The 25,112-nt window shown below is 40.3% G+C and overlaps 1 protein-coding gene across 1 annotated transcript in view; it reads left to right on the top strand.

Moving 5' to 3' along the window:
* Nucleotides 1–15,832: 15,832 nt before the first annotated feature.
* SORD (sorbitol dehydrogenase) overlaps nt 15,833–25,112 on the top strand; it is a 32,306-nt gene continuing 23,026 nt past the window's right edge. The window contains exon 1 of the mRNA XM_090270533.1: nt 15,833–16,029. Coding sequence (XP_090126659.1) covers nt 15,967–16,029 — 63 coding nt within the window. The 5' untranslated portion in view covers nt 15,833–15,966. The remainder of the gene's footprint in view (nt 16,030–25,112) is intronic.

Below are 25,112 nucleotides of genomic sequence, written 5' to 3' on the forward strand. Positions count from 1 at the left end.
ATACAAGGAGTTCGCAGTATTTGTGTTTTTATTTTCATACATACTTATTTCCTTTCCTTCAGATCATGTCTGCCTCTGCTATTTCTTATCATAAGTGCCTAAATAACCCTGATTCGTTTTGTTATATCTGTGACAATTTCACCATTCCCAGTCAAAGGACAAACATCAGTGCATTTGTCAGGCAAGCCTATTTTGCATACTTTAAAGTAAAACTTGGTGATCAGGATAAGTCTTGGGCCCCTCACAAGGTGCGCAAGCAGTGTGTCCAGAGTTTATGGATGTGGACGAAGGGAACACATGATAAATTGCCATTTGATATACGTATGGTTTGGTAAGAGCCCAGAGATAATTCAAGTGACCGTTACTTTTGTATAGTGAAAACATCAGGATGTAACAAAAATAAATAAATGCAAAATAGAGTATCCTAGTCTACCATCAGCTATACACCCAGTACCTCATTCAGCTGAAATCCCAGTGCCAGTTTTCACTGAACTACCCTCTTTCGAAAAACAGGAGTATGGTGAAGAACTAAGTGACAGCAACGATGAAGATTTTGAAATTGAAGATGACTAAGTTCATAAAGGATTTGATCAGCATGAGTTAAATGATTTGGCATGAGATTTGGGACTATCCAAAAAGGCTCAGAACTCCTAGCATCAAGACTGCATGAGAAAAACTTGCTTGAAAAAGAGCAAAGGCATTCTACTTTCGATCAAGAGAAAATGCATTTCTGCAGTACTTTCAAAGTGACAGTGGCTTTGTGTATTGCCATAACATACATTGTTTAATGGAGGAATTGGGAATTCCAATCTATAACGCAAATGAATGGCAATTGTTGATTGATAGCTCAAAGCGGAGCTTGAAGTGTGTCCTCCTCCACAATGGCAATTCATTTGGTGCAGTCCCAATTGGCCATTCAGTTTGTTTTCATGAAGAATATGAAGACATAAAGAGAGTCATTGATCTGTTGCAATATCACAAGCACAATCGGATCATCTGTGTTGACCTTCAAATAGTCTGCTTCCTTCTTGGTCAGCAACGCAGATACACCAAGTATCCCTGTTTTCTGTGTATGTGGGGCAGCAGAGCTCATGAGAAGCATTGGGTGGAGTTGAGTTGGCCTCCAAGATCTGACCTCAAACCTGGTGATCCAAACATTCTACATGAGCCACTTACTGACAAAAAAAAAAAAAAACATTCTATTCCCACCTCTGTACATAAAACTGGGTCTCATGAAGCAATTTGTTAAGGCTTTGTCAACTGAAGGAGACAGTTTCAAGTATCTCATTTTGGCATTTCCTAGCCTATCATTTGAAAAGATAAAATACCTTAATATGTATGTTTGGTAGCAGAACTTTACTACTTGTACACAGTTTGACTTACAGTAACAATACATAGCCTTTATATGAATAAAATAACTCTAAATAAACAGTATATTCAGGTAATTTTTTTCTTATTTTCCTTTGTATGTACATTTTGTATGATTTTGGGGACAAAGGGAGGGTACCACGTACCTTAAAAAGTTGATGTGATAGAGAAAAACTGGGGTCATTTTTGGATTCAGATGCCAAAAGTTAGTCAAAAACAAGTATCAGATCTGACTCAACAAAAATCGTGTTCCCCAGTGTAATTCTCCTTGCAGTAACAGTGAAACTCCATTTTGCTTTTCTATTTGAGTCATTTGAGTTGATGCATGATTTCTTGGGGAGGGAGGTCCTTCTCCACAGACTGTCATTTCTTTCAGAACAAGGTGTATGTCATGCCTTTTCCCTTAGTGTCTGGTGTTCTGTACATTCTGAAAATGAATCAAGCTTGTTGATTTAACTGTCAAAGCTTAGAGACTATAAAGATAACTGAGTTCAAACAACATTGATCAAACCAAACAAAATCTTCATCCTTATTTTGCCAACCCTTAGAAGGTGACATAGTAAGAGGAGTGAATTGAGTGAAGAAAAATAAAGGTGATGAAAGTGTTCAGAGTTGGTACTGCCTTACTGGGAAATAATGAAACATGATTAAAGGAAAAGGAAGAAAAGAGGCTTAAAACTAGGCAAGGATAAGGAGTTTGATTAATATAAGATTTTCTTTAAAACATGAGAGACAGAACAAGAAGTGGCCAAATAAATATTAAACCATCATTTCATGAGTCTGTTTTTCTTCAGAATAGATAAGTGCTCATATTTGGTAAGTCTGAGAAATCATCATCACAGCCTGTCTTTGTTGAATTACATAGCAGCTTCTATTGTGTTTCCTGGTGATGACATCTTATGCATGTACAACAGGGGCTCAAACCTGACTGCATAAAAAATCACATTGTTGAGCTTTTTAAAACCACATATGCTTTTAATGTGTTACTGCAACTAGATTTGCTAATATTTTGTTTAGGATTTTTGCATCTATATCGATGAGAGAGATGGGCATGTGATTTCCCTTCCTGTCTTCCTCTCTCCCTCCCTCCCTCCTTTTCTCCTTTCCTTCCTTCCTTCTTTCCTTCCTTCCTTCCTTTCTTTCTTTCTTTTTCATGATTTTTCTTTCTTGTAATGTCCTTGTCTGGTTTGGGTATCATAGTTATGCTGACCTCATAAAACAAATTAGAAAGTGTTCCCTTTTTTTATTGTTTTGTGTTTAGAAGATGTTTTCTGTACTATCTGTGCCATTTGTTCTTTACAGAGATTTTCTTTCTGGCCCGATATATGGTCAAATTTTGTGAATTATTCAGATACTTAAAAGAAAGTTTTTTCTCTTTTTAGAATATCAAATTTTATCTGTTATTAATTTTGCAATTTAGAACTTCTGTGTCTTTAAGGCTCCTACTACAGTAGTCTCTCCTTATCTGCAGTTTCTCTTTCTGAGGTTTTAGTTACCTGGAGTCAACCATGGTCCAAAAATATTAAAAGAAAAATTCCAGAAATGAACAGTTCATAAGTTTGACAGTTTTCACCCTTCTGAGTAGCATGATAAAATCTTTCACTGTTTCACCTGGGACATCACCCTTTTGTTTAGCATATCCATGCTGTATATGATAACTGGTAGTAGCCATCCCAGTTATCACGTTGACTGTCCCAGTATACAGTGCTTGTGTTCAACTAACCCTTAGGGTAGTCTAGTGCTATGGCGCAATGCCAATGTCATTCACCTCGCTTCATTTCATTACATAAACATTGTATTAGCTCACATCATCACAAGAACAAGGATAAGTATAGTACAATACTTCAAGAGAGAGAAACTACATTTACATAACTTTTATTACAATATTGTTATAATTGTTCTATTTTATTATTAATTATTGTTGTTAATCTCTTACTGTGACTGATCTATAAATTAAACTTTATCATAGGTATGTATGTATAGGAAAAACATAGTGTATACAGAGTTTGCTACTATCCGTGGTTTTAGGCATCCACTGGGGGTCTGGGAACATATACCCCATGCATTGGGGGGACTACTGTACTGTGTTTCTATTTTTTGTATATCCTGTGGTTTTACCTTTTAATTAATGTTCCTGTTGATGCTATGTTGTTTGGTGCATAGATGTTCATAACTTGGTAAATTAATTGTAAACTCCATTCTTCATCACTATAAATGACTATTCTTTATCACCTTTAAAACTCGTTTGTCCTGGTGTTAACCTTGACTGATATTAAAATTATACCCTTTGATTTCTTCTCATTTGCAATTGTGATGATTTCTGAATTACTTTGTTTTGGGTCCCTTGTATACAGCATCCAGTTGAATTTTACTTTATGATTCAATCTGAATTCTTTTAATAGATTAGTTTTGTCCATTTGTATTTATCAAATTGACATATATATGATCTTAGTTCTCTCAGATTATTGTATATGATGGTGCAGTACTGTGATTTATAAAAAATGTATATTTGGTCTTCCATTCACAAAACCCTTGGAAGTCCCTAAAATGTCATGTCAAGAGTAATAAAAAGTGTTTTTATTATATTAATGAAGTGACATTTAGAAAGCACCTAAGTATGAAGGCTGGTTGCTGGAATTAACCATGTGATTACAGGGTTGGAATTTTTATTCCCATCCCCTACCTCCTTACCTCTGATCTCCAAACAAGGGAGAGTGCCTGGAGAATGAGTCAATTGCCAATAGCCAATGATATAATCAATCATACCTGTGTAATGAAGCCTTCATAAAAAGCCAGAATGATGGTTCAAAGAGTTTTTGGATTGGTGAACACATGGAGGTGCTGGGTAAGTGGGATGTCCAGAGAGGAGTGCATGGAAGCTCCACATGCTTTCCCACATACCTTGCACTAAGCATCTCTTCCATCTGGGTGTTCCTCAGTTTTATCCTTTTACAATAAACTGATGATCTAGTAAGTAACATGTTTCTCTAAGTTCTGTGAGCTGTTCTAGCAAATTAATTGAACCTAAGACAAGGGTTGTGGGAACCTCTGGTTCACAGTCTGAAGGTCAAAAGTACAGGTAAAAACCTTGACTTGTGATTGGCATTCTGAGTTGGAGTGGGTTGTTGGAACATCTGACCTACAGCCAGTTGATCAGAAGCACAGGTAAGAGCCTGGATTTGTGACTGGCATCTGAAAGAGTGTGGGGAGGTCCAGTCTTGTAGGAATGAATTCAATCTGTGGAATCTGCTGCTATCTCTGGGTAGATAGTGTCAGAACTGTGTTGAACACCCGCTGCTGTTTAAGAATTGTTTGTTAATGTGAGGGGAGCCCTCCTTTACCCCCTGGTTGAAACTGGGTTGGGAACCTAATTTCGATGACCTCTATTTCTTTATAATTCTTTTAAAACTTTGAAAATGTGGTAATGTTACAGAACTTGCCAGTGCTGTTCTGGAATAACTGTGCAGTTCAATATCTGCCGCCAAGAAGTGTGACTCCCCAGTGCAAGAGTTTGGTGAAAAAGGAAAGGAGTGTTCATTTAAAGGTTATACAGATTTAGAATAATGGCAGATTTCTGCCGTTAATTCCCACGCCCTTTAAAAACACCTGAAAGCGTATAGTCCTGCCTCCCTTTGCCGAACCAGGCCAGTTTCAGAAAACACCAGTCAGAGGTATCATCCTTCAGAAAAGCAGAAGTCTGCAGCTCAGCATTCCTGGTCACGGTTCAGCTCCAAGCATCTCTCACAAATCCTGGTGGCGGGGCAGGTCCTGAGCAGCTCTGCCAGCTATGCCACCATCTTCTCCAGGCAGACTTTCAAGCTGACCTCATGTCAGACTCACCGATGTTCAGACCTCGTGGTGGACCCCCTCACTCACTGAAGACTTCATGGCTCTCCCTAACCTTCAATCTGCCCTCATTTAAATGCTCAGCCAGGAACCTCCTGTGTGATCTTATATTTGGCCCTTGGTATGGTGCGTTAGTGTTCACCATTTTTACCAGTCCCCCAGTGTCTTTTACCCTCTTTTGGATGCCATCTTTAGTCAGAGCAAGAGTTCCCAGTGACGCACAGACATCCACCCCTTGCCCTTCACACAGGCACTGTCAGAGGCACTCCACCCCCCTGCTGTGTCATGAGTCACTGCATGTTCTCAGTCATGTACACAATTTGCCGGGTGGCAGCCCTCTTCCCTTCAGGAAGGCTTGGCTATTAACTTGCCATTGTTATGCAATGTTTCTTAAACACTGTATCATCCACTCTCTCCTTCCCCTAATCCTGCCTGAAAACAGGATTGTGGGACTTGCTCCCCTGTTTTCAGTGGACCCATGCTCTGTACCTCATTACAGTAGTATGTATTTTTTAATTTTTTCTGAAAAATTAGCTTATACTTTTGTTTTAGTGTGTGTCTTCATTTCTAGACCTTATTTTATCAACATGTTAATATGAACAAATAATGAAATTAGTATATATATTTTTCTTTGTCTTCTCTTGCACTCTACATAGTCCTTCTCTTTGGCTATAGTTTTCTCATTTATCACTAGGTTGGCTAAGTTCATCTTCTAGTAGTTACTTCAAGGAAGGCTCATAGAAACAATATTTCTTGAAATTCTCGCATGTTCAAAAATGTCTCACTGTTCCTTTTTATATAAACCATGGTTTGGCTGGGTATAAGATGTGTGGTAACCCTTACTTTCCTTTAGAACTTTTTAGGCATTGCTTCTATCAATAACTGTTGTTATAGGGAAGTCTAAGCTAAGCCTAATTTTGTCCCTTCTTATAAGCAACTTGATTATTTGCCTCATTTCCCAAAGGATTATTTATCTTTGAAATCAAGTAAGAACTTCTCGGTGTTGACCTTTCCATATTCATTTTTTCTTGGACATGATATGACCTTTGAATTTATATATTCAAGTATTTTTATTTTGGGGCCCTGGCTGGGGTGGCTCAGTGGGTTGAGCGCCAGCCTATGAAGCGAAGGGTCACCGATTTGATTCCCAGTTAGGGCACAGGCCTGGGTTGTGGGCCAGGTCCCTGGTTGGGGGCGTGTGATAGGCAACCAACCAATCGATGTTTCTCTCACACATCGATGTTTCTGTCTCTTTCTCTCTCCCTTCCCTTCTCTCTAAAAATAAATAAATAAAATAGTTTAAAAATATTTTTATTTTTGGAAAATCCTCTTGAACAATACATTGAAATTATTTTTTATTCTATAATTTGGGGCTGTTTCATAAGAGAATCTATTGTGCAATATTGGATTGTTTTTTTGCCTGTCTTCCATATCTATCATTTTCTCTCTAATCCTTTTAAATTTGTTCATTTTCATTTCCTTTTGCTTACTTTTCTTGGTCCTGCCCTTTGTCTTTCACAGTGTTTTTGTCAATATCTTTATTCCTTTGTGACACTTCTGATTTTGCTTTCATTTCTCAAAGATTTTATTTTATTCTACTTTCCTTCCTAAGGAATTCCAAGCCAACATTTCATTTCTTTCTAGTATTTCGCTATTGCTTCCCTGACTTTTTCTTCATCTCTGCTTCATGCTATTTTCTTATAAAGGTAAATACATTATTGAATTTTTCTTCAGATTTATTTATAGAAAAGTTGCAAGTCCAATGCAAAAAACTTAATTTCCTAATCCTGGTCACCATGATCATAGAAATCAAGAAATTAACATTAATATATAATATATATTACTATCAGTTAATCCTTGGACCCCATTCAAGTTTTACCAATTGCCCTAATAATGTCCTTTAAAGCAAATGGATTCAATTCAGGATCATGTGCCACCTTTAATTATCATTTGTTTAGTTTCCTTTAGCTGAAACATTTCCTCCAGCTTTCTTCAACATAATAACATTGATATGTTTAAAGACTACACACCAATTATTGTAGGGTGTCTCTCAGTTTGGGCTCTCTAATGTATTTGCATGATTAGAATCAGCTTATGCATTTTTCTTGCATGGCTATCTCAGTAGTAATGCTGTTTTCATTGCATCCTATCAAATGGTACATGATTTTCATTTGTTCCATGGCAGATGATATTAACTTTGCTCATTTTATTAAGGTGTATATGCCAGGACTTTTCACTATGAAGTTACTCTTTTCCCTGCTTCACTAATAAATACTTTGTGGAGTGATTGCTTTGGGTTATGTCCTACTTATTCTTTGTCATACTTTTAATTAATTAATTGGTTAATTTTTATCAGTACACTCTTGTGGTTTCCTATTTTATTCAATAAGTTATAATCTGTTGTTATTATTATTTATTTTTATGTTCAGAATGACTCTGATTTAGCCAGTAGGTCTCTTCAAACTGGCTTCCATGTCCTTGCATGTGTGCAATCATTCTTGGAATAATTCCTTACTTTCTGGCACAATAAGATATACCAGGTTTATCTTGTACTTTTCATGGCCCAGATCCTAAATTAAGCCATTTTTTTTTAAGGAGCTGTAGTTCCTTTTAGTGGAGAATGATATTTAGAAACCAAGATTTGGCCTTGACCAGCGTGGCTCCGTTGGTTGAATGTCATCCCTCAAAGCAAAAGGTCACCAGTTCAGTACCCGGTCAGGGCACAGGCCTGGGTTGTGGCTCAGCCTCTGGTTGGGATGAGTGTGGGAGGCAACCAATCAATGTTTCTTCCCTCTCTTCCTCTCTCTCTAAAAATAAATAAATAAAATTTAAAAAATAATAACAAACCAGGATTTGGGTGCTAGATATGCTCTGTGCTATCAGATATGACTGTTTTGGGGCTCTTTCAGTAGACAGAGCTATGGAGTGTGTGTGAACACACAACAGATATTTATGTCTATATTTATTTCTATGTCTATCTATCTACATTGAAAACTGCACATTTACACTAATCTGTTCAATTTTATGCAACACCACACAGGCTTCATTTTTCCTCTTTCTTTTCATATTTGTACCTCCATTTTCCAACTGTTAGAAACTTTGCTCCCATCATTCTTGATATATTTACTTATTTTATCAATGCCCTATATGTACCAATCTCCCATCTCTATGGCTGCCTCCTCATCTGCGCAACTGCACAAATGCTATCGCCAGCCGACCCAGGCTCCTACACCCCACACTGGCCCTTTATCATACTGAGTCTCCCTCACCTCACACTGAGCTGCCCGACTGCATGTGGACCCCTCCTCACCCTTCTAGGGCTTTGACACCCTGTGTTATTACCACTGACCTGTGAGGATGCCCTTCCCATCCCACTAGGTTCCCACACCTGTGTTGCCTCACTCCACCCCCACAATAACATCCTGCCTTGTCCTCAGTGTAAAGGACCTCCACATTGGATGCCCTCTTCAGTTTTATGGCAAAAATGTCCTACCACAAGTTTCATTTGCCTCTCAGCAATATAAATCTGGTGAATGTTCTTTGTCTGAATTAATTTTCCTCTTCCTTTCTTCCTTTTTTCCTACATTTAGTTTGTACAGTTCCTATTCTGGTCCTTTATTAATAACTAATTTCTGAGTGAAGTAAGTTATTCCTGAGCCAGCTATTTGTAGACATGACACGAAGGGAAGAGGACAATAATGAGTTCTAGGCTAACAAGAATTTCCCCTATAACCAAGGTTGTCTATAACAGCTCTGTTAGTCCCTGCTTCTTCCAGCCACAAAGACAGGCAGCTGCTGGGCTGTTCAGGACACAGCCTACCAGCTCCTCCGCATTGCTTCCAGCAAGTAAGACTTGTCAGTGGGATGTCTTATTCCACCCTATCTGATTCTCAGAACCAAACCAGATCTGGGAGCTTTTACCACCAAGCTATGCTCCCTGTTCTTGGTGCAAAAACAAACTTTGTACCTCAGAGTGAAATTCTCACCTTGGAGAAATGTGATTTTCCAGCTTTTCCCCTAAGATCTTTAGCCACAGATATTCTCGCTACATTTCTTGTTGCACTCCTGTATTTCCAAAAATGTGAAACACTAGAAGATCTACATACACCCCTGGGTTGGGTCCCTTTGTTCACTGTGGCCCTGCTACACTCCTGACTTTTAATGATGGCCCCCACCCACCCACTCCCTCTAAGACTCCTTCAGCCTGAACACACACACACTCTCTCCCTTGCCTCACTGTTGTTACTACCCAAAAATTTCAAGTACAGTTTATACATAATTTTATGGGGGCAACCTTCCCTCGCTTTCAAGCTGGACTGGGCTCCATGTTATACAATTTCATGGTATCTTTACCTTTTCCTTCACAGCCCTTATCATAAATATGGTTGAGTTATTACTTTAATGATTATCCATTTAATGGATTTCCCTCCCTGAAGTGGGGAGTATGCCTGTCTTGTTATTGTATTCCCTACACCTTGACCTGGCATGTCATAGATACTTATTACATATTTACTGAACAAATGGGTGAATGATCTCAACCCAGTATGTCTCCTTCTCATACTTTCATACACAAACTTTTTTCCATGATCATCCTTGACTTCCTTGTTGCTCAATCCACTAGACATTTTTTAGATTTCACAACACAAATCCAGGTGATTTTGATAGTACATTTATTAAAGCTGGGGTTAGTTTTTCATTAGATTCCACATATGAGTGAAATCATATGGTATTTATCTTTTTCTGACTGGCTTATTTCACTTAGTATAATACTTTCCAAGTTCATTCATGCTCTTGCAAAGGGTAATTTTTTCTTTTTTATGGCTTACTAGTATTCAACTGTGTAAATGTACCATAGTTGTTTTATCCACTCATCTACTGATGAACACTTGGGCTGCTTCTAAATCTTGGCTATTATAAATAATGCTGCAGTGAACATAGAGATGCTTATATTCTTTTGAATTAGTGTTTCATATTTCTTTGGATAAATTCCCAGAAGTGGATTCTCTGGGTCATACAGTAGTTACATTTTTAATTTTTTGATGTAACTTCACTGCTTTCCAAAGTGGCTACACCAGTCTGTATTACCACTAATTGTGCAAAAGGGTTCACCTTTCTCCACAGCCTTGCCAGTATTTGTTGTTAATTTATGGATGAAAGCCGTTCTGACAGGTGTGAGATGGTATCTCATTGAGGTTTTAATTTGCATTTCTCTGATGATTAGTGACATTGAGCGTCTTTTTGTGTGTCTATTGGCCATCTGTATGTCTTTTTTGGAGAAGTGTCTGTTCAGGCCTTTTGCCCATTTTTTAATTGGGTTGTTTGTATTTCGGTGTTGAGTTTTATAAATTCTTTTTTTTTGTTTTTGTTTTTTTGTTTTGTTTTTTAAAATAATTTATTTATTTACTTGTTTGTTTATTTATTTATTTTTAGAGAGAGGAGAAAGGAGAAAAAGAGGGAGAGAAACATCACTGTGTGGTTGCCTCTTACTCACACCCCCAACTAGGGACCTGACGTGCAACCTAGTCATCTGCCCTGACTGGGAATCAAACCAGCGACACTTGGTTCACAGGCTAACGCTCAATCCACTGAGCCACAGCAGCCAGGGCTTATAAGTTCTTCATTAGCAAAATAGAGACAGACTCATAGCAGACTGACAGCTTCTGGGAGAGGGGGGCAGTTAGGAGATAGAGAGCCTGAGCAAAAAAAAAAAAGGGATTCAAGAACATATACAACAGTGTGGTGATTGCAGGAGGGGGGAAGGGGTGAATGGAGGTAGATGAGGGTTAAGGGGGATAAATGGTAATGGAAAAAATGCAATAAAAATAAATCTTAAAAATGAAGCTGGGAACACTGGAACAAAGGAAGGGTTTAGGGTAGAAGAAGTAACAGGAGAGAGCCCAGGTGGTTCTCTGCTTTGACTCCCTAACAACATTATAGGGAAGAAGTGAGCCATGGTGGGGGCTATTGTTAACTCACTGCAAAGTTAGAGAAAAGCAGGCCTTGGAGACAGGTTCAGCGGGTCAGCCCAGGATGAGGTGCCAGTGCCCCTTGCTCCCCTGGTTGCAAAATGCATGGAGAGAAAATTTTAGGAGAGAAAAGTAATGATGCACACCTGAGAGGAAGAAAGGCATGCTCCAGAGAGAGCCCTTACTAGGTCTTTGTCATGACTGTTCTTATTTGTTTTCTAAAGGCAGGAATTTTAGGGGAGGTCTTAGGGGAGAATTTCAGTAGAATATGCATCAGATTTATGCAAGCTGATTCACCAAAATGAAATTTATTCCACTGACTTCATCCATTCTTGGATGTGGTTGGTGCAGATGACATTGATTTCATTTTTTCATTTCTGTTATCTATCTCCCCGAGTAGAGTGATTTAAGCTATTTACCTTCTGGTTTTGGGAGAAGTGTAAACCATTTACTCTAAAGTGTCCTTAGTTAGGGAAGATAGGATTTTATGATTTACCAGATAGTTATAAACTGCTTGACCCTTTAACTATCTGTCTTAGTTTCCTTATTTCACTTGTCCTAGCTTGCTAACCTATCTCACATCAGTAATGAATAGTTGGCTGCTTCCTTCTTAAAATGCTGACTTTTCCTATTATGGCTTCACTTGACTCTCAGCATCCTTTTCTGGTCCCTTTCCTTTTCCTGGCCCCTCATTATTACATGCTCAGAGCTTAGATCGGGCCTGTCTTTTTTTCATTCTATACTCTCTCCCTGGATCATCTCATTCTCTCTTATTGTTTTAAATACAACCTACATACCAATGATTTCTAAATCTAGATTTTTCAAGCCTAGACTTTCCCAGGCCCTTATATCAAACATTCCCTTTGGCAGTTTCATCTGTCTTACAGGCATCTCAGACTTAGCCTATCGAAAATTACTTGCCTGACCTTTCCCTCAAACTACTTCTCTTCCCTCTATGTTGCCCATATCATATAATAGCATCTCATCCATCCGGTTCATCATGTCAGAAATCTGGAAATCGACATTTCCACTATTTTCTCCTCAACTTCTTTAAGCCAGTCCCTTTCTAAGTCCCATGGAGACTCCCTTCAAAATAAACCTTGGCTCTTTCCACTTCACTTCCACCATTTATCCATGTCCAAGTCACCATCCTCAGCTGACATGTAGTGTAAACTTTAACTGGTCCCATTGTTTCCATTCTCTGTGCTAGCAGCACAGTTATGACTACCACCATGTGCCTCTCTTCCCTGGCTAGTTATAGACTTAAATTTCTGTTTTCTGAGTCCCTTTTCCTACCCGTCTTAACCCTTTCTTGAGATTTGTTAGTGGTAGGTATATTATCAGTTCCTTAGGAAAGTGCATTAATCTCATTCATTGTGTAAGGATTTTACTAGTTTAACTCTCATTGGTAATCTTATTTCCAAGGTCTGCAAGAAATCTTACAGTTTTTCTTTGTTTTTTGTGCTTTTTATTTCTTTTATTGTTGTTGTTGTACATAACCAGGTATGGGTAATTGAATAGTTAATGACCAAATGGAGAAATCTGGAAATCAAGATTTTAGAATTGTTCTGACCTTTGGAACACTAAGGTCTTGTGGCACTCTTATTTTTCTTGTTAGTACACTGTGTAATCCAGACCTGAAGTAACCCAGTATTTGTGATAAGCTGTTTCCTAAGCTAATGTCTCCCTTCTTCTAGATATGTGACCCCAGAGGATGTGCATCTTATAAATTAATTTCTAAATTCCAAATAAGTTTTCACAGCAGAAATTTATGGACAGCTTGTTGAGGTTGTATTTGGTCAGAGAGTGCCTCAAAGTGCTGTGCTGTTTGGGAAAGTCAGGCAGGGACTCAGAGAAGCTGGGCCAAGCAGGCCACCAACAAAGGCAAAGCTTTCATTTTATCCCTTATTCAGTAAAATGCCTAGGAAATTCTGTTCCTCACCACAGTGAATGATGGTTTCTGTTAGGAAATTATGTAGAAATGCCACAACAAGTTGTTTAAATACTATAAAAATAACTTACTTCTTTTATCTTAAAAATGTCAGTTTCTTGGGAATCCTACTAACTCGCCCATTTAGCTTTTCTATAAAGGGCCCTAGTCATAGGCTTTATTTCAAAATTTGTCTCCTGCTTATTCAAATCTCTTTGTCCCTTCAAAACAGTTTCAAAGTATTTCTCAGGAGAAAACAAACACTACTCTAAGTGTGGCTGTTGTGTCATTATTTTAATGACTTTTGCTTTGGTTCTGGTACTCTGTTGTCTTAATTTAAAAGTCAGAAAGTGTCTACTTCAAGTGGCCCTCAACTCTTAAGCAATTCTGTTATTGAACAGAAAAACTCATCCATCTGGTGCTAGCAGAGCCGAACACTTAACACTGAAAACTGCACTGGAGAAAAATAGACTATTTTATTTGAATGGCCAGGAGAATAGGAAACTAATGCTCAAAAGCCCAAACTCCCTGATGGTGTGTAGGTTACAGATTATATAGGACAAAAACCACAAGATAATATAGGTTAGGGATTCACGCTGAGAACTGATTGGTGAAGGTGAGATAAAGGTAATAAAGCATTTATTTAGGTCTTGAGGACAGCTCTGAGGTCTGCTCTGGTGTCCCTCTCTCTGGTCTCATGGAAAAGTAGCCAGGGGGTAGTTCTTAAGGCTCAGGAGCTAAAACATACTTAGGTCAGGATGTTATCTTCAGCCTGCCAGAGGTCCCAGACTTGTGATCATTAGTCATGTCCTGACTACTATCTTCTGATGCCTCAGGGTTGCTGATTATCCTGGGCAAAGACCAGGTCTCTGAGGGATATGAAATATATACTCATATATATGAATATGAATATGTATATTCATATTTGTGTATATATATATATTTCAAGAGCTAGGATTTAAAGCTAAATGTAATCAAAATCATAAGGACCCTCAGTTTCAGTCCCTGGGCTTTTCTCCATCTTTAGCTTCACCCACTGGAAAGACATGCTTGGGAGACTGTATGGAAACCCCACAAGGCAAGGAGGGAAAGGTGAGTTTTTTCTGTTTTATTGAGAATTTTATGAGTTTATTTGAGCCAAACTGACAACATATGCCAGAAGCAAGAGCAGAAATGCTCCTGAAAGGTAAGTTTTAAATTCAGGTACATGAGTGAAGGCAGGCAAGCCCCGTTTAGTCATCTGTTCAAGCAAGGCCTGCTCAGGAGCTGAGTACAGAAGCTGTTGAAGCACAGGCTAGCTTTGTTGGAGGTCTCTTAAAGTGAAGAAGAGAACTGACTCTGGAAGTCCCCTGCAAAAATCCATCCTGTTGACTTGTCACACCTTATAACACTACCCCGCCACACATTTTTTTTTTGTCATTATTGAGGTTCTAGAACTTGATCCACATTCATCATCAAATATGTCTTTGACCTTCTACAACTGTACAAAACATTTTACTAGGTTCTATTTAAGAAATGAAACCTTGCCTTCAGTGGGCTTCCAGTGCATTGGGGAAGGAATTGAAAGTACAGGCTGTGTCCCCTATGTGGGGCATGCAGCAACTGCCACATGGAGTCACTTTCAAGGACTGGGGAAGTTCTCCTGAAGGAGGTTAAAGGGTCTGGCAGTGTCTGAAAAAGAGGCTATAGGGAATGAAATGATGAGCACTGTTCTCAATTGAGGGAGGAGGCTTTATGGACTTAGGCCTGTCCAGTGGATATCTCTCTCTCCTTAGAACAGTGGTTCTCAACCTTCCTAATGCCATGACCCTTTAATACAGTTCCTCATGTTGCGGTGACCCCCAACCATAAAATTATTTTCATTGCTACTTCATAACTGTAATTTTGCTACTGTTATGAATCGTAATGTAAATATCTGATGTGCAGGATATATTTTCATTGTTACAAATTGAACATAATTAAAGCATAGTGATTAATCACAAAAACAATATGTAATTATATATGTATTTTCCCATGGTCTTAGGCGACCCCTGTGAAAGGGTCGTTCGACCCCCAAAGGGGTCGCGACCTACAGGTTGAGAACCGCTGCCTTAGAATAAAACTTCACCATTTCTGAGGGGAGAGAGGCTTGAAAGAAGAATTTAAGCAGAAATCCTGCTTCTCTCATAAGAAGCAAAGTTGATTAAGAGAAGGAGGCTCTCAGTCCTGGCCTGGGTAGCTCAGTTGGTTAGAGTAGTGTCCTGATATGGTTGTGATTCCATCCCAAGTCAGGGTACATACAAGACAGCAAGAAAGGAACGCAAAAATAAGTGGAACAACAAATCGATGTTTTTCTCTCTCTGCCTCCCTCTTTCTCTCTCTCTCTCTCTCAAATCAATCAATACATTAAAAAGAAAAAAGAAGCTCAACGATTCCATTTCACAGCTTTTTCACACTAATGCACCAATTCGTTCATTCACTACTACTTGTGCCAGGCACTTTGCTGGATGCTGGGGACACAGGGCCAACATGGACTTTGCATCCGGATGGCGCCTGTTCTCAAAGCGTAGACAACGGCTGCTTTCAAGACAGCAATGCTTGATCGGATGTGAGGGGGATCGAGGCTGCGGACCGCTTTTTTCTTTCCCAGCGCCCAGAGCCTGGGGCTCTCTCAAGGGTTAGAGCCTGGCAGCCGCGCCCCTCCCCTCTAGCCCCGCCCAGCCTGTCAGGAACAAGGAAGCCCCGCCCCCGGCTGCGCTCGCGCCGCGTAGCGCTAGCCCGGCCTTCAGCCTTTTACCCCAGACCCTCGGCCCGGTAGCCACTAGAACCTCCACGCGTCCTAAGGACTGCAGCTTCAACCCGGGAGGGAGGAGCGACATGGCGGCGACCAAGACCGAGAACCTCTCCCTGGTGGTACACGGACCCGGGGACCTGCGCCTGGTAAAACGGGAGGGGGAGTGGGGAACCTAGCCCCACCCTGCTCCACGGGCTGCAGAGCCCAGCCGGGAGCCAGCTCGCCAAGTCCAGCCGGGCACTGGCCCTGTACCCTGCGGCTCCTGGCCCTCAGGTCCCAGATGGTTACCATGGGGGTGAGGGAGGGGGTCGGCTGTTGACGGTTGGCGGTTGGCGGTTGGCGATAGGCATGTGGTGCTAGGCGCTAAGAGCAGGATTCTTGTCGCGTGCCTCAAGAACCTAGCCCAAGGCCGGCACGTGGCTGGAGCCCCGGTAGGTTGCGAAATGATTGACGCCTGCCTCCACCCTCCTTTGCCAGATAGTCCACCTGTCATTGCACTTTTCAGAAGACACACAGGGAGGCTGCTTGACTTAGGACATGCCCTAAACTTCTCCTCTGGGCAGACAGTGCAGAGCAGAAAGGGGGGCCAGAGGGACATTTAAAAAGCTGTAGAACTCGTATTTAATATCTCTTGCTAGGGGTGATAAAACTTCCTTTGCATGATGATTATGATCAGGAGAGTACTCAGCACTTACTAGGTACTTCCTTCCTTCCTCCTTTTCTTCCAGCACAGGCTTCCATCACCAGGATTTCTGGTGTTCCCTGTGCCTTTGCCAGACTGCTAGATCTTGAAACTCTACGTCTATAAAGCTCCTTTCCTCCTTGCCTCTCCTAGTCCGCAGCCAGTTCACTTCCTAGCCGTTTTCCTTTCTGATCCTGCTCCCCTTGCCCTTTAAAAGCATTATGTATATGTCTTCTCTGCCCAGACCCTACCTCTGCTCTCTGGCTAATGAAGCCAAAGTTTTGGGAGCTGCAGAGTCAGCCTTGGGGTAGTGCCAGGCTGCCTTCACAAAGTCCATCTCAGATGGGTCTGGGATGGTGGTGGATACGTGGGACAAGTGCCCTCTATCCCTGCCGCTCTCTAGCACCTCCTTTCCCTGCAAAGAGAACATACATCACCAGGATCTAGATTGGAGAGACCCAGGAGATTATCCAGAGTAGCAGTTTTTGACTATTTGAGAATCTGTGGTCTCTCTCCCCACAGAATTCGACAACTTTGGAGAGTTACTAGACTTCCTATAAGCCCCTCCATAGATTTTTAAGAGGTCTGTAGATTCCAGACTAAGAACTCCTGCCTTGATCCAACTCTGCATTTCATCAGTTGATGTAAATTCCATCACTAGAGTGACAGGCTTGGTTAATTAACAGAGCCCAGACAAGAACTCAAGAGGTTCAGACTCCCATTCCAGTGCTCTCTTCACACACCTGAGGGCCTCCACTCAAGGTCCTGAATTCGAGTGACACTATTAGTGTTCATTGCTACCAACACCAGATGGTATTATGAGTAAGGAAATGTAGTATAGCTCTATACAATTTACAGAGTGATTTCAAACTCAGTCCTTTATTCCACAAACATTTACTAAATGAGAGGCTGCCTTCCATGAGCCAAGCATGGACTGGGTGTTCGGAGAGGAAGAGGAGGACACAGCTTCTAACCCCAAGCTGCTCTAGGGAGACAGATAGATGAAATAAACAATAAAATAGTGTGAGGACTTTGATGGAAGACACAGAGTAAAGGCCTCTAGGGAGGGGCCCTTGGCCCAGGGAGGAGGCCCTAGAGATGAATACTGCTTGAGCTGATTCTTGAAGGTGTCAATGTTAAGAAATGTCCAAATGACATATGCCAGGGAACAAGATCTTAAATGTGCCTGAGAATAAATTTTGCAGTTTTTAAAATGCACTTTAAGGGGATAACAAAGGAAGATTACATGAAGATGGGCGGAGGCAAAGTGGGGATTGGATTATAGGATAGTTAATGAGGTTTTGGGCTGTCTTGAGGGTGGTCTGCTTTAGAAAAGAGAGGTCTAAAAGGGTAGTTATATATTAGAAGGAGGGGTCTAAAAGGGTGTATTTCAAAGGTGTGTTAACCTAGACAGGGCTTGTTTAAGGCAAAGATAATCCTTTTACTAAAGAAGTTATATACCTGGGATGTGACTGTTCATTGTGACCTGTCCAGTTAGAAATTTAAGATCACATCATCCTGTGAAATTACTTTCCAAAGAAGTTCTTTATCACTTACAATTTCCCCTTTTGGTCATAAATCAGTCTGAAGGATGCATTGTTGACCAACCTTTTGGTCTGAAAATGTGGTCTCACTGAGCTAGGATGGCTTGTTCCTAGGAAACCTCATCATCTAATTGCTCATTGGGAATGGGGCAATACCGTAACCATGGGATATGAGTTGAGGTGAAATTTTCCCAAAAAAGGAAGGGCAGGTAGGTGGAAGGCAGTCAGGTCTTATGGCCTCCATTGTAAAAAAAAAAAAAAAAAGAACCCTGGATTATTGCTCTCATCTGAACCATTATGATCCGAGCTTTGCCTTGTCTCATTTTTCTGTGTTTGACATCTAGTAATAACATTTACATAAGTCATGAAAAGGAGTATTAACAGTTATTTTTGCCTTGTCTCCTTTTTCTGTATTTGGCATCTAGTAATAATATTTACATAAATCATGAAAAAGAGTATTAACAGTTATTTTACACATGTTCAGTAATTGTAAACAGTTGGAGTACATAGGAAAAGTCCAAGTAATAAGTATACCTATTTGTATGACTAATACATTAGCAAATAGGTAAAGACAAAATTCTGAGTTCAATACCAATCCAGTTAAACAGGCTTTGTCGATGTCTTGGGCTAGCTGCCTACCTCTGATGTTAGCTGTTTCTCCTTCTAGAGGAGTCTTTGATGTCCCTTGTAGGCAGAGTCAAGTGTCAGAGACAGAGGTAGATGGTCATTTGTGGTTAGGCCCCTGATATGATCCCTTCCAATGAGGTTGGAGAGTTTCTTTTATTTGATGTCTTTTCTAAAGAACAAGATCTAAAGTCTTTGTCTCCTGGGAGATGGCTGTGAAAGGAAGCAGTTACACACTTTGCATTTTCTTGAAGTGACTTTATCAAACATTAACAATAGTGTAAGATGCCTTTCAATAACGTCAACTCATAAATTCCTTCACCAAAGTCCAGCTTAAATGCACTTTGATGTATAAAGGAATCAAAGGCTGAAAAATGGGAACCCAAGGAGCAGGGAAGAACCAAGTGGCCCTCTTGGGTTTCCCATAGCCCCGACTATTCATTTTTTAAATCATTTGACCTCTAAAAACACTTCATAGACATCAAAGTCAATTATTAACATGGACTTACTTTCGTAAAACCCAGATGAAACACATGTCTGTTATTTAAACCAGCAAAGTTAAGCTAGCTTTTATTTACTAAGAACTAAACTTAGATCATGTGAATTTGAAAAGCGCGAGTTAGTTTCTGTATTTAGGAGATTTTTAGGATACCCAGGCCTTACAAATGCTTCACAAACTTTGTGGATGTTACAATAATGTCAAAATGCTGTAAACATTTCTAAATGCTCCTGTCAATTCATGTACATACTGCATTACATATCAATAATAGTTCATGGGTACACTTTATTTCCTTTATTCCTGATAACCAGTTTTACCAGATTTTAGGCACAAGCATCTGGATAAGGAGAACAGGAACGACACAGTCCCTTTGTCCAGGGAGCTGAATACCACGGAGGGTTATCTATAGGATTTATATATATCTCCAGGCATTGATGCACACCTGAATGTTTTGTCATTAGCTGTATGTGGAGAGAACAAGTTAAAGGGAAAATAATAATTTTAGAATGATGGATTGATGTTGAATTGTAAAGAGCAGAAAAGTGTATTATACACTGAGTCAAAAGAATTACTTTGAACCTGTAACAATATTTTAAAAACTCAAGTAATCCTGTATCTGTGATATAACACATTTAAAATGTCCTCTTCCTTGCATATACACTTTACTGTTAAGATTTCTGCGCGAGAAGGAAGAGATTGTAGAAAGAGGAATCCTTGAACACCCATAGTCCAAGCCACAGCCCAAGTGGTCCTGAGCATCATGTCTCTCCCTGGTCTCCCTGGTTAGTTTTGCCACCAGCTGATAGAGCCAGCAGCTTCTGTATGATCAAATTCATAGGCTTTAAGGAGCAGCATCTACTCTGATGGGGGAAATGCAGGCTAATTAATATACCTGAGCTAGACTTATCAGTCAAAGGCAGTTGAGACTGCAAATAGGATTTAAAACTCCTCCAGAAAAAAGAGAGAACTGGGCAAATAGCCCAAAGAAATACCTTCCTTCCTTTTATATTAACTGTTTCAGCATTAAAACAAAACCCGAAATAGATAAACAACAGGAAATTAAATACAGCAATACTGCTATGGAAGTGCAGTGACTTTGTCTGCAAGAGCTAACATTTTCCTCTAGAGGAAAAGCAGGAAGAGCAGTAAACAATATCACAAATAGGACTTTAACATTTTATGTAGTAAGTTTTATACTATTAAGAGATGTGGTAAAAGTTAACCCTATTCTAAGAGGGAAAACTAGAATTAATGTGTGTAGGGAAAGGTTCTCTTTTAAAATTGCATGACAGAAATTAAGAAGAAAGTCATGGCCAGCCAGCTCAGTTGGGTAGAGCATTGTCTTAATTCACCAAGGTTGCGGGTTCGATCCCTGATGAGGGCACCTACAAGAAACAACCAATGAACGCACGAATAAGTGGAACAACAAAGCGATCTCTCTCTCTCCCTCTCTCTAAAATTAAAAAAATAGAAAAACAAAAGGAAATTAAGGATGAGAAATCTGTATTCATATAACTGGAGAAAATATGTTCAGATTTTGTGAAGTGATATTCAGTTCAATAGTTTTTTTTTAAAATGTAAATGTTCAATTACATAGGCCTGAACACAGTGAACAATTATTCAATGTTACTAACAGACTACAGCAACGTTTTTCAACCAGTATGCCATAAGAATTTTTAAAACATGCAATACCTGACTATTTAGTCAGGGGCACTGACCTCTTTTCCCTTAGTGTCAAATAAAAAAATGACAACAGCTAACACGACAATAGCCATCCTATGTGAATGAATCAAAATTATACCTATTTTTTGTCAGGTCAGCAAAAAGTATATTTTTTGGTGTGCTGCAGAATTTTAGTAATTAGCTTATGTGTGCCATGAAATGAAAAAGGTTGAAAGTCACTGGACTAAAGAATCCAAAAAAGCTCAGAGATTTTGTATTTTTGCTTAAAGAATTGTCTTGGCATGTCAATAATTCAAATAATAGTAATAGTTGTTTTACTGTCTTTTGAATTTTGTCATTCTAGTCAGCTTTTTTTTTTAACACTTGTGATTCGTTATAGTTTTATTTCTCATATTAAATAAATGTTTATTTTTGTACCTAAAAATAATCGTCTAGTAAATTCATGTATAGTTGAGTTCACACGTTTTGAATTAGGAGGAAATTGTTTTTAACTTTATTTATCACAGCTGAAAATTAAATAATTCTTTACCCATTCTGCATGGATTCAGTTCCAGGTGCTGGGGAAACTTAAGGGAGAAGAAGGAGTCACCTTCCCAGCCTGGTGAGGACAGGGAAGGCTTCTTGCGGGGTTTTGTTTCATTCCCTGTTCATGATTCATGTTTCTGAGCCTACCCCGACCCATCTTTTGGACAGCCCCACCTGTATGTCCCCAGACACCACAATTCCAACACATCCAATCCTAAATCTCCTCCAATTCCCACAGCAATTAGAAAGTTATTCCAGATGCCTCTTTTCCCCTCCCTTCCCACCTCATGTAGGATCTTGAAGGAGAGGGATCAGTCAGTAGTGAAATTGTTCCCCTGGATATAAGCAACTGAGTGCAGAGTGGGATTGAGAATTCAGGAGGCTTGGAGCCCAGAGAGCCTGCACTGGAGATGGCTGAGTGGACTTTGGGAGAGTGTCTGACCCTTCTACTTTGACCCTGTTTGCCAGGATCAATGCCAAGAACAAAGCCTCTTGTGACAAAATGGCCAACTGGAAAAACTTTGGACTTTCCTCCCATCCTCAAAACACCCTTCAGGCACTCAAGGGAAGGAAACTTGAGGAGGGAGGGAAAGCAAAAACAAGGTCTTTTGCTCTGTGCTCCTTAAGTGTGCAGGGCAGCCAGCCAACTGGTTAACAGGAGACCTGGCAGGTGGGAGAAGGTGGACTTTGAGGACCTGGGGCATGAACAACCACCTTCTCTGAGCCTATCCTGCTGTTCCTCACTGGAAGGCAGGGGGTGTGGCTTTACACTCATCTACAATTGAAGGAATTAAGTCTATAACGTTGCTGGAATCCTGCTTCACTTCCCTATTACAGCCTTTAAAGGAGCAGTTAAATACTCTTAATGAAAACAAGGAAAATACAATGTTTTCTTGAAACAATAAAAACTTTACCCTTTCAAGAGGAAAAGAACAAAGTTGTCCAAAGCTGGTTCGATCATACTGTGAGCTAATTGCCGAAAAAGAACTTTGATTTTCTTTCTTTTGTAATAAGAGCTAACATACTCTGAGCCAGGTACTCCCTTTTATGAGTATCTTCATTAAACAGAGAAGGACACTGAGGGCACTAGAAGTTATATAATTAGTCTGAGGTCACACAGCTGGTGGAGAGGAGCCTGGGTTTGTACATGGACAGGTGATCCTAGGATCTAAGTTCTTCACCACTGCACCACTCAGGTTGGCTGGCAGAGGGAAAAGGTGTCTGCCCCTGATTTCTCCTCATGTTGAAGCCAGTGCTACAGCCCATGCCAGATGTCCTGAGGGTGTGAACTCAGATGTGCAGGTGGAAGTAGAGGAACAGGGGCCATTAAGATATATTTAGAAATAGTTTTAGGCTAATTTGAGAAGATATATTTAGGAAGGGCAAGATAACATTCAGGATGCTAGAGGCACCTAAGAGGACTCCATGTTCCCACAGTTTTTCCTGAAGTATTTACATGATTTATTCAGTTAGGGAGGGAAGACTGCAAGGGGATAGAGGAAGAATATGTTTGTGGACTGTTTGTAACAAAGTGAAAAACTGAACATAACTACAATAAAGAAGTTACTGAACTCTTATCTCTTTGTTACCATCACTCACAGATCAGAAATCCCATTTAGGAAACCTTGAATATGCCTGCTTGAGCTGTGGGGATAAAGTGAAAGTCCCAGAACTCAGAGGAGCTAAGAAACTTTAATAAATGAGAAATAGGATAAATGAAAGAATATCACCACTGAAATCTGAGACAGAACAGGTGATTAAGTAAACAGGATTATAGCCAACGTCACCAACAAAAAGCAAGGTTTTTAAAGTAGCCATGCTGTGATAACTTTCTAAAACATTGTGAGCTCCACAGCTGTGGTTAGGATACTAAAAAAACTTAAGGGCTGATCTTAACATGGTCTTGTGCTCAAGCGGCATGTCTCCTGCTGAGAGGGGAGTCATGAGCCAAGCTGAGTTGTAAGGGTGATTAGAGTTAGCAAAAAAAAAAAAAGGACACAAAGGGAAAGATGGTTTAGAGGGAGAGGTATTTAAATTCTCCGTGAAGTGTATTCTGCTACTAAGGAAAAATCAGGCCAGCGGTACAGTACCCTCTAGTGTCTGGGAAAGTCACTGCAGCCTTGCTCCTGCGGCAAGGTCAAAGCTGCTCCTTTCTGTTAACTCAGGCAAATATTTACAGTAGTAATTCCTAGTGACACCCAGCGACTACTTGGTGTGTCCATCAGTTGCTGTGAGCTGGTATCTTACTCCCTCTCCACCCTCAAATACGGTGTTCAGGCCTGGCCTGGTTGGCGGCAAACTATGACTAGTATGCTGTGGAATTCTCTCAGTGCCTGGGAAGTTACCTTCTAGTGCCTTTAGGGGGCAGGGTGGTGTGCTATTCCATGTTTGAAATAAAAGCCTGTTTTAACCTACGGTTTAAAATTTTTAAATTTCACACAGTATAACAGAAACACAACTACACAGCAGTCCCTGATGTTGTATAATGTTAGATGTGGGACCAGCAACTTTTTTTTTTCCCTCTAGCAACTTCTCTGAAAAAGAGTTCGGTGGTAGCTATCCTGAGTTGCCCATTTCTAAATGGATTCCCTATCCCCTTCTCTCTCTGTCTCCCTCCCACCGGACTTCCTTCCTTCCAGATGTAGCCAGTTTAAATTATTAAGAGATGAAAAACTGCCTTGAGCCCCTCTGCCCACATCAGGCTGCTTTGGATGTAGCTCATTATCTTGTTAGTTAAATAGCCCCAGTGTTGTTTATTGCTACCTGTAAAAGCATCTTGGGGAAGCTTTCAGAAGGAGGTAAGCTTTGAATAGTGTCTCCTCTCAGAGTGCTCTATGGGGCCCAGCTCCGACCTTCTCATCACCCAATTGACAGCTCCTTCCATCATCCCTGAAGGAGAAAGCATAATCCACCTTGGGGGTGCAGTGGGCTGCATTGAGGTAGGCTTGGGAATCAGACACACCTGGGGTTAGCCCCGATTTATCCACTCTTTGGCAGTGTGACCTTGACCAGGTTATTGAACTTCCCAGCCTCGGGTTATCTTATCTGCAAACTGGGCTATGGCGAGGATCATGTCTGTAAAGTGTGGAAAGCCCAGAACAGTGTCTGGCACATAGTAAGTGCTGTAAACATTTAATAACCCTTCCTCTTCGAGGCTGCCTTCAAAGAATTAATAAAATAAACACTTGGATCTGACCACCCACTGTCCTTCCTCATCACCAGGAATTTCCTAGCCAGTTGGCATTGAGAGAAAATAATAACAGCTGTGAACACTGCAATAACTCAGATTGCTTTTTGAACCTGTGAGAGTTCAAAATAAAGGTTTCATGTATTCCAGGGACCTCTAAAATTCCACATGGGATATTTTGAAAGAGAGGACTCCCCCCAAAAGAAAGAAAGAAAGGAAAAAAGAGAGGAAGAAAGACAAGAGAGCCTAGTGTGTGCCCTGATGTAGAGGGAAAAGCACAGCCTCACACTTTTCCAACCTCTGCAGCTGCCAGATACACCCTCATCCTTCCCTGTCCACGTTTGTCAGACCAAACAGATCTGTATCTAATAACGTGTTTTCAGGAGAGAAGAATCTGACAGGAAAGGCAGATCTAGGGAAGCTGCCCAAACATCCTTTCTGCCTTGGGAAGCACATAGCTTATTTTTTTGTGAGTCCTAGGCAAA

This window comes from Furipterus horrens, unplaced genomic scaffold (assembly GCF_987537825.1).
Source record: "Furipterus horrens unplaced genomic scaffold, mFurHor1.1.pri manual_scaffold_3, whole genome shotgun sequence".
Lineage (NCBI taxonomy): Eukaryota > Metazoa > Chordata > Mammalia > Chiroptera > Furipteridae > Furipterus > Furipterus horrens.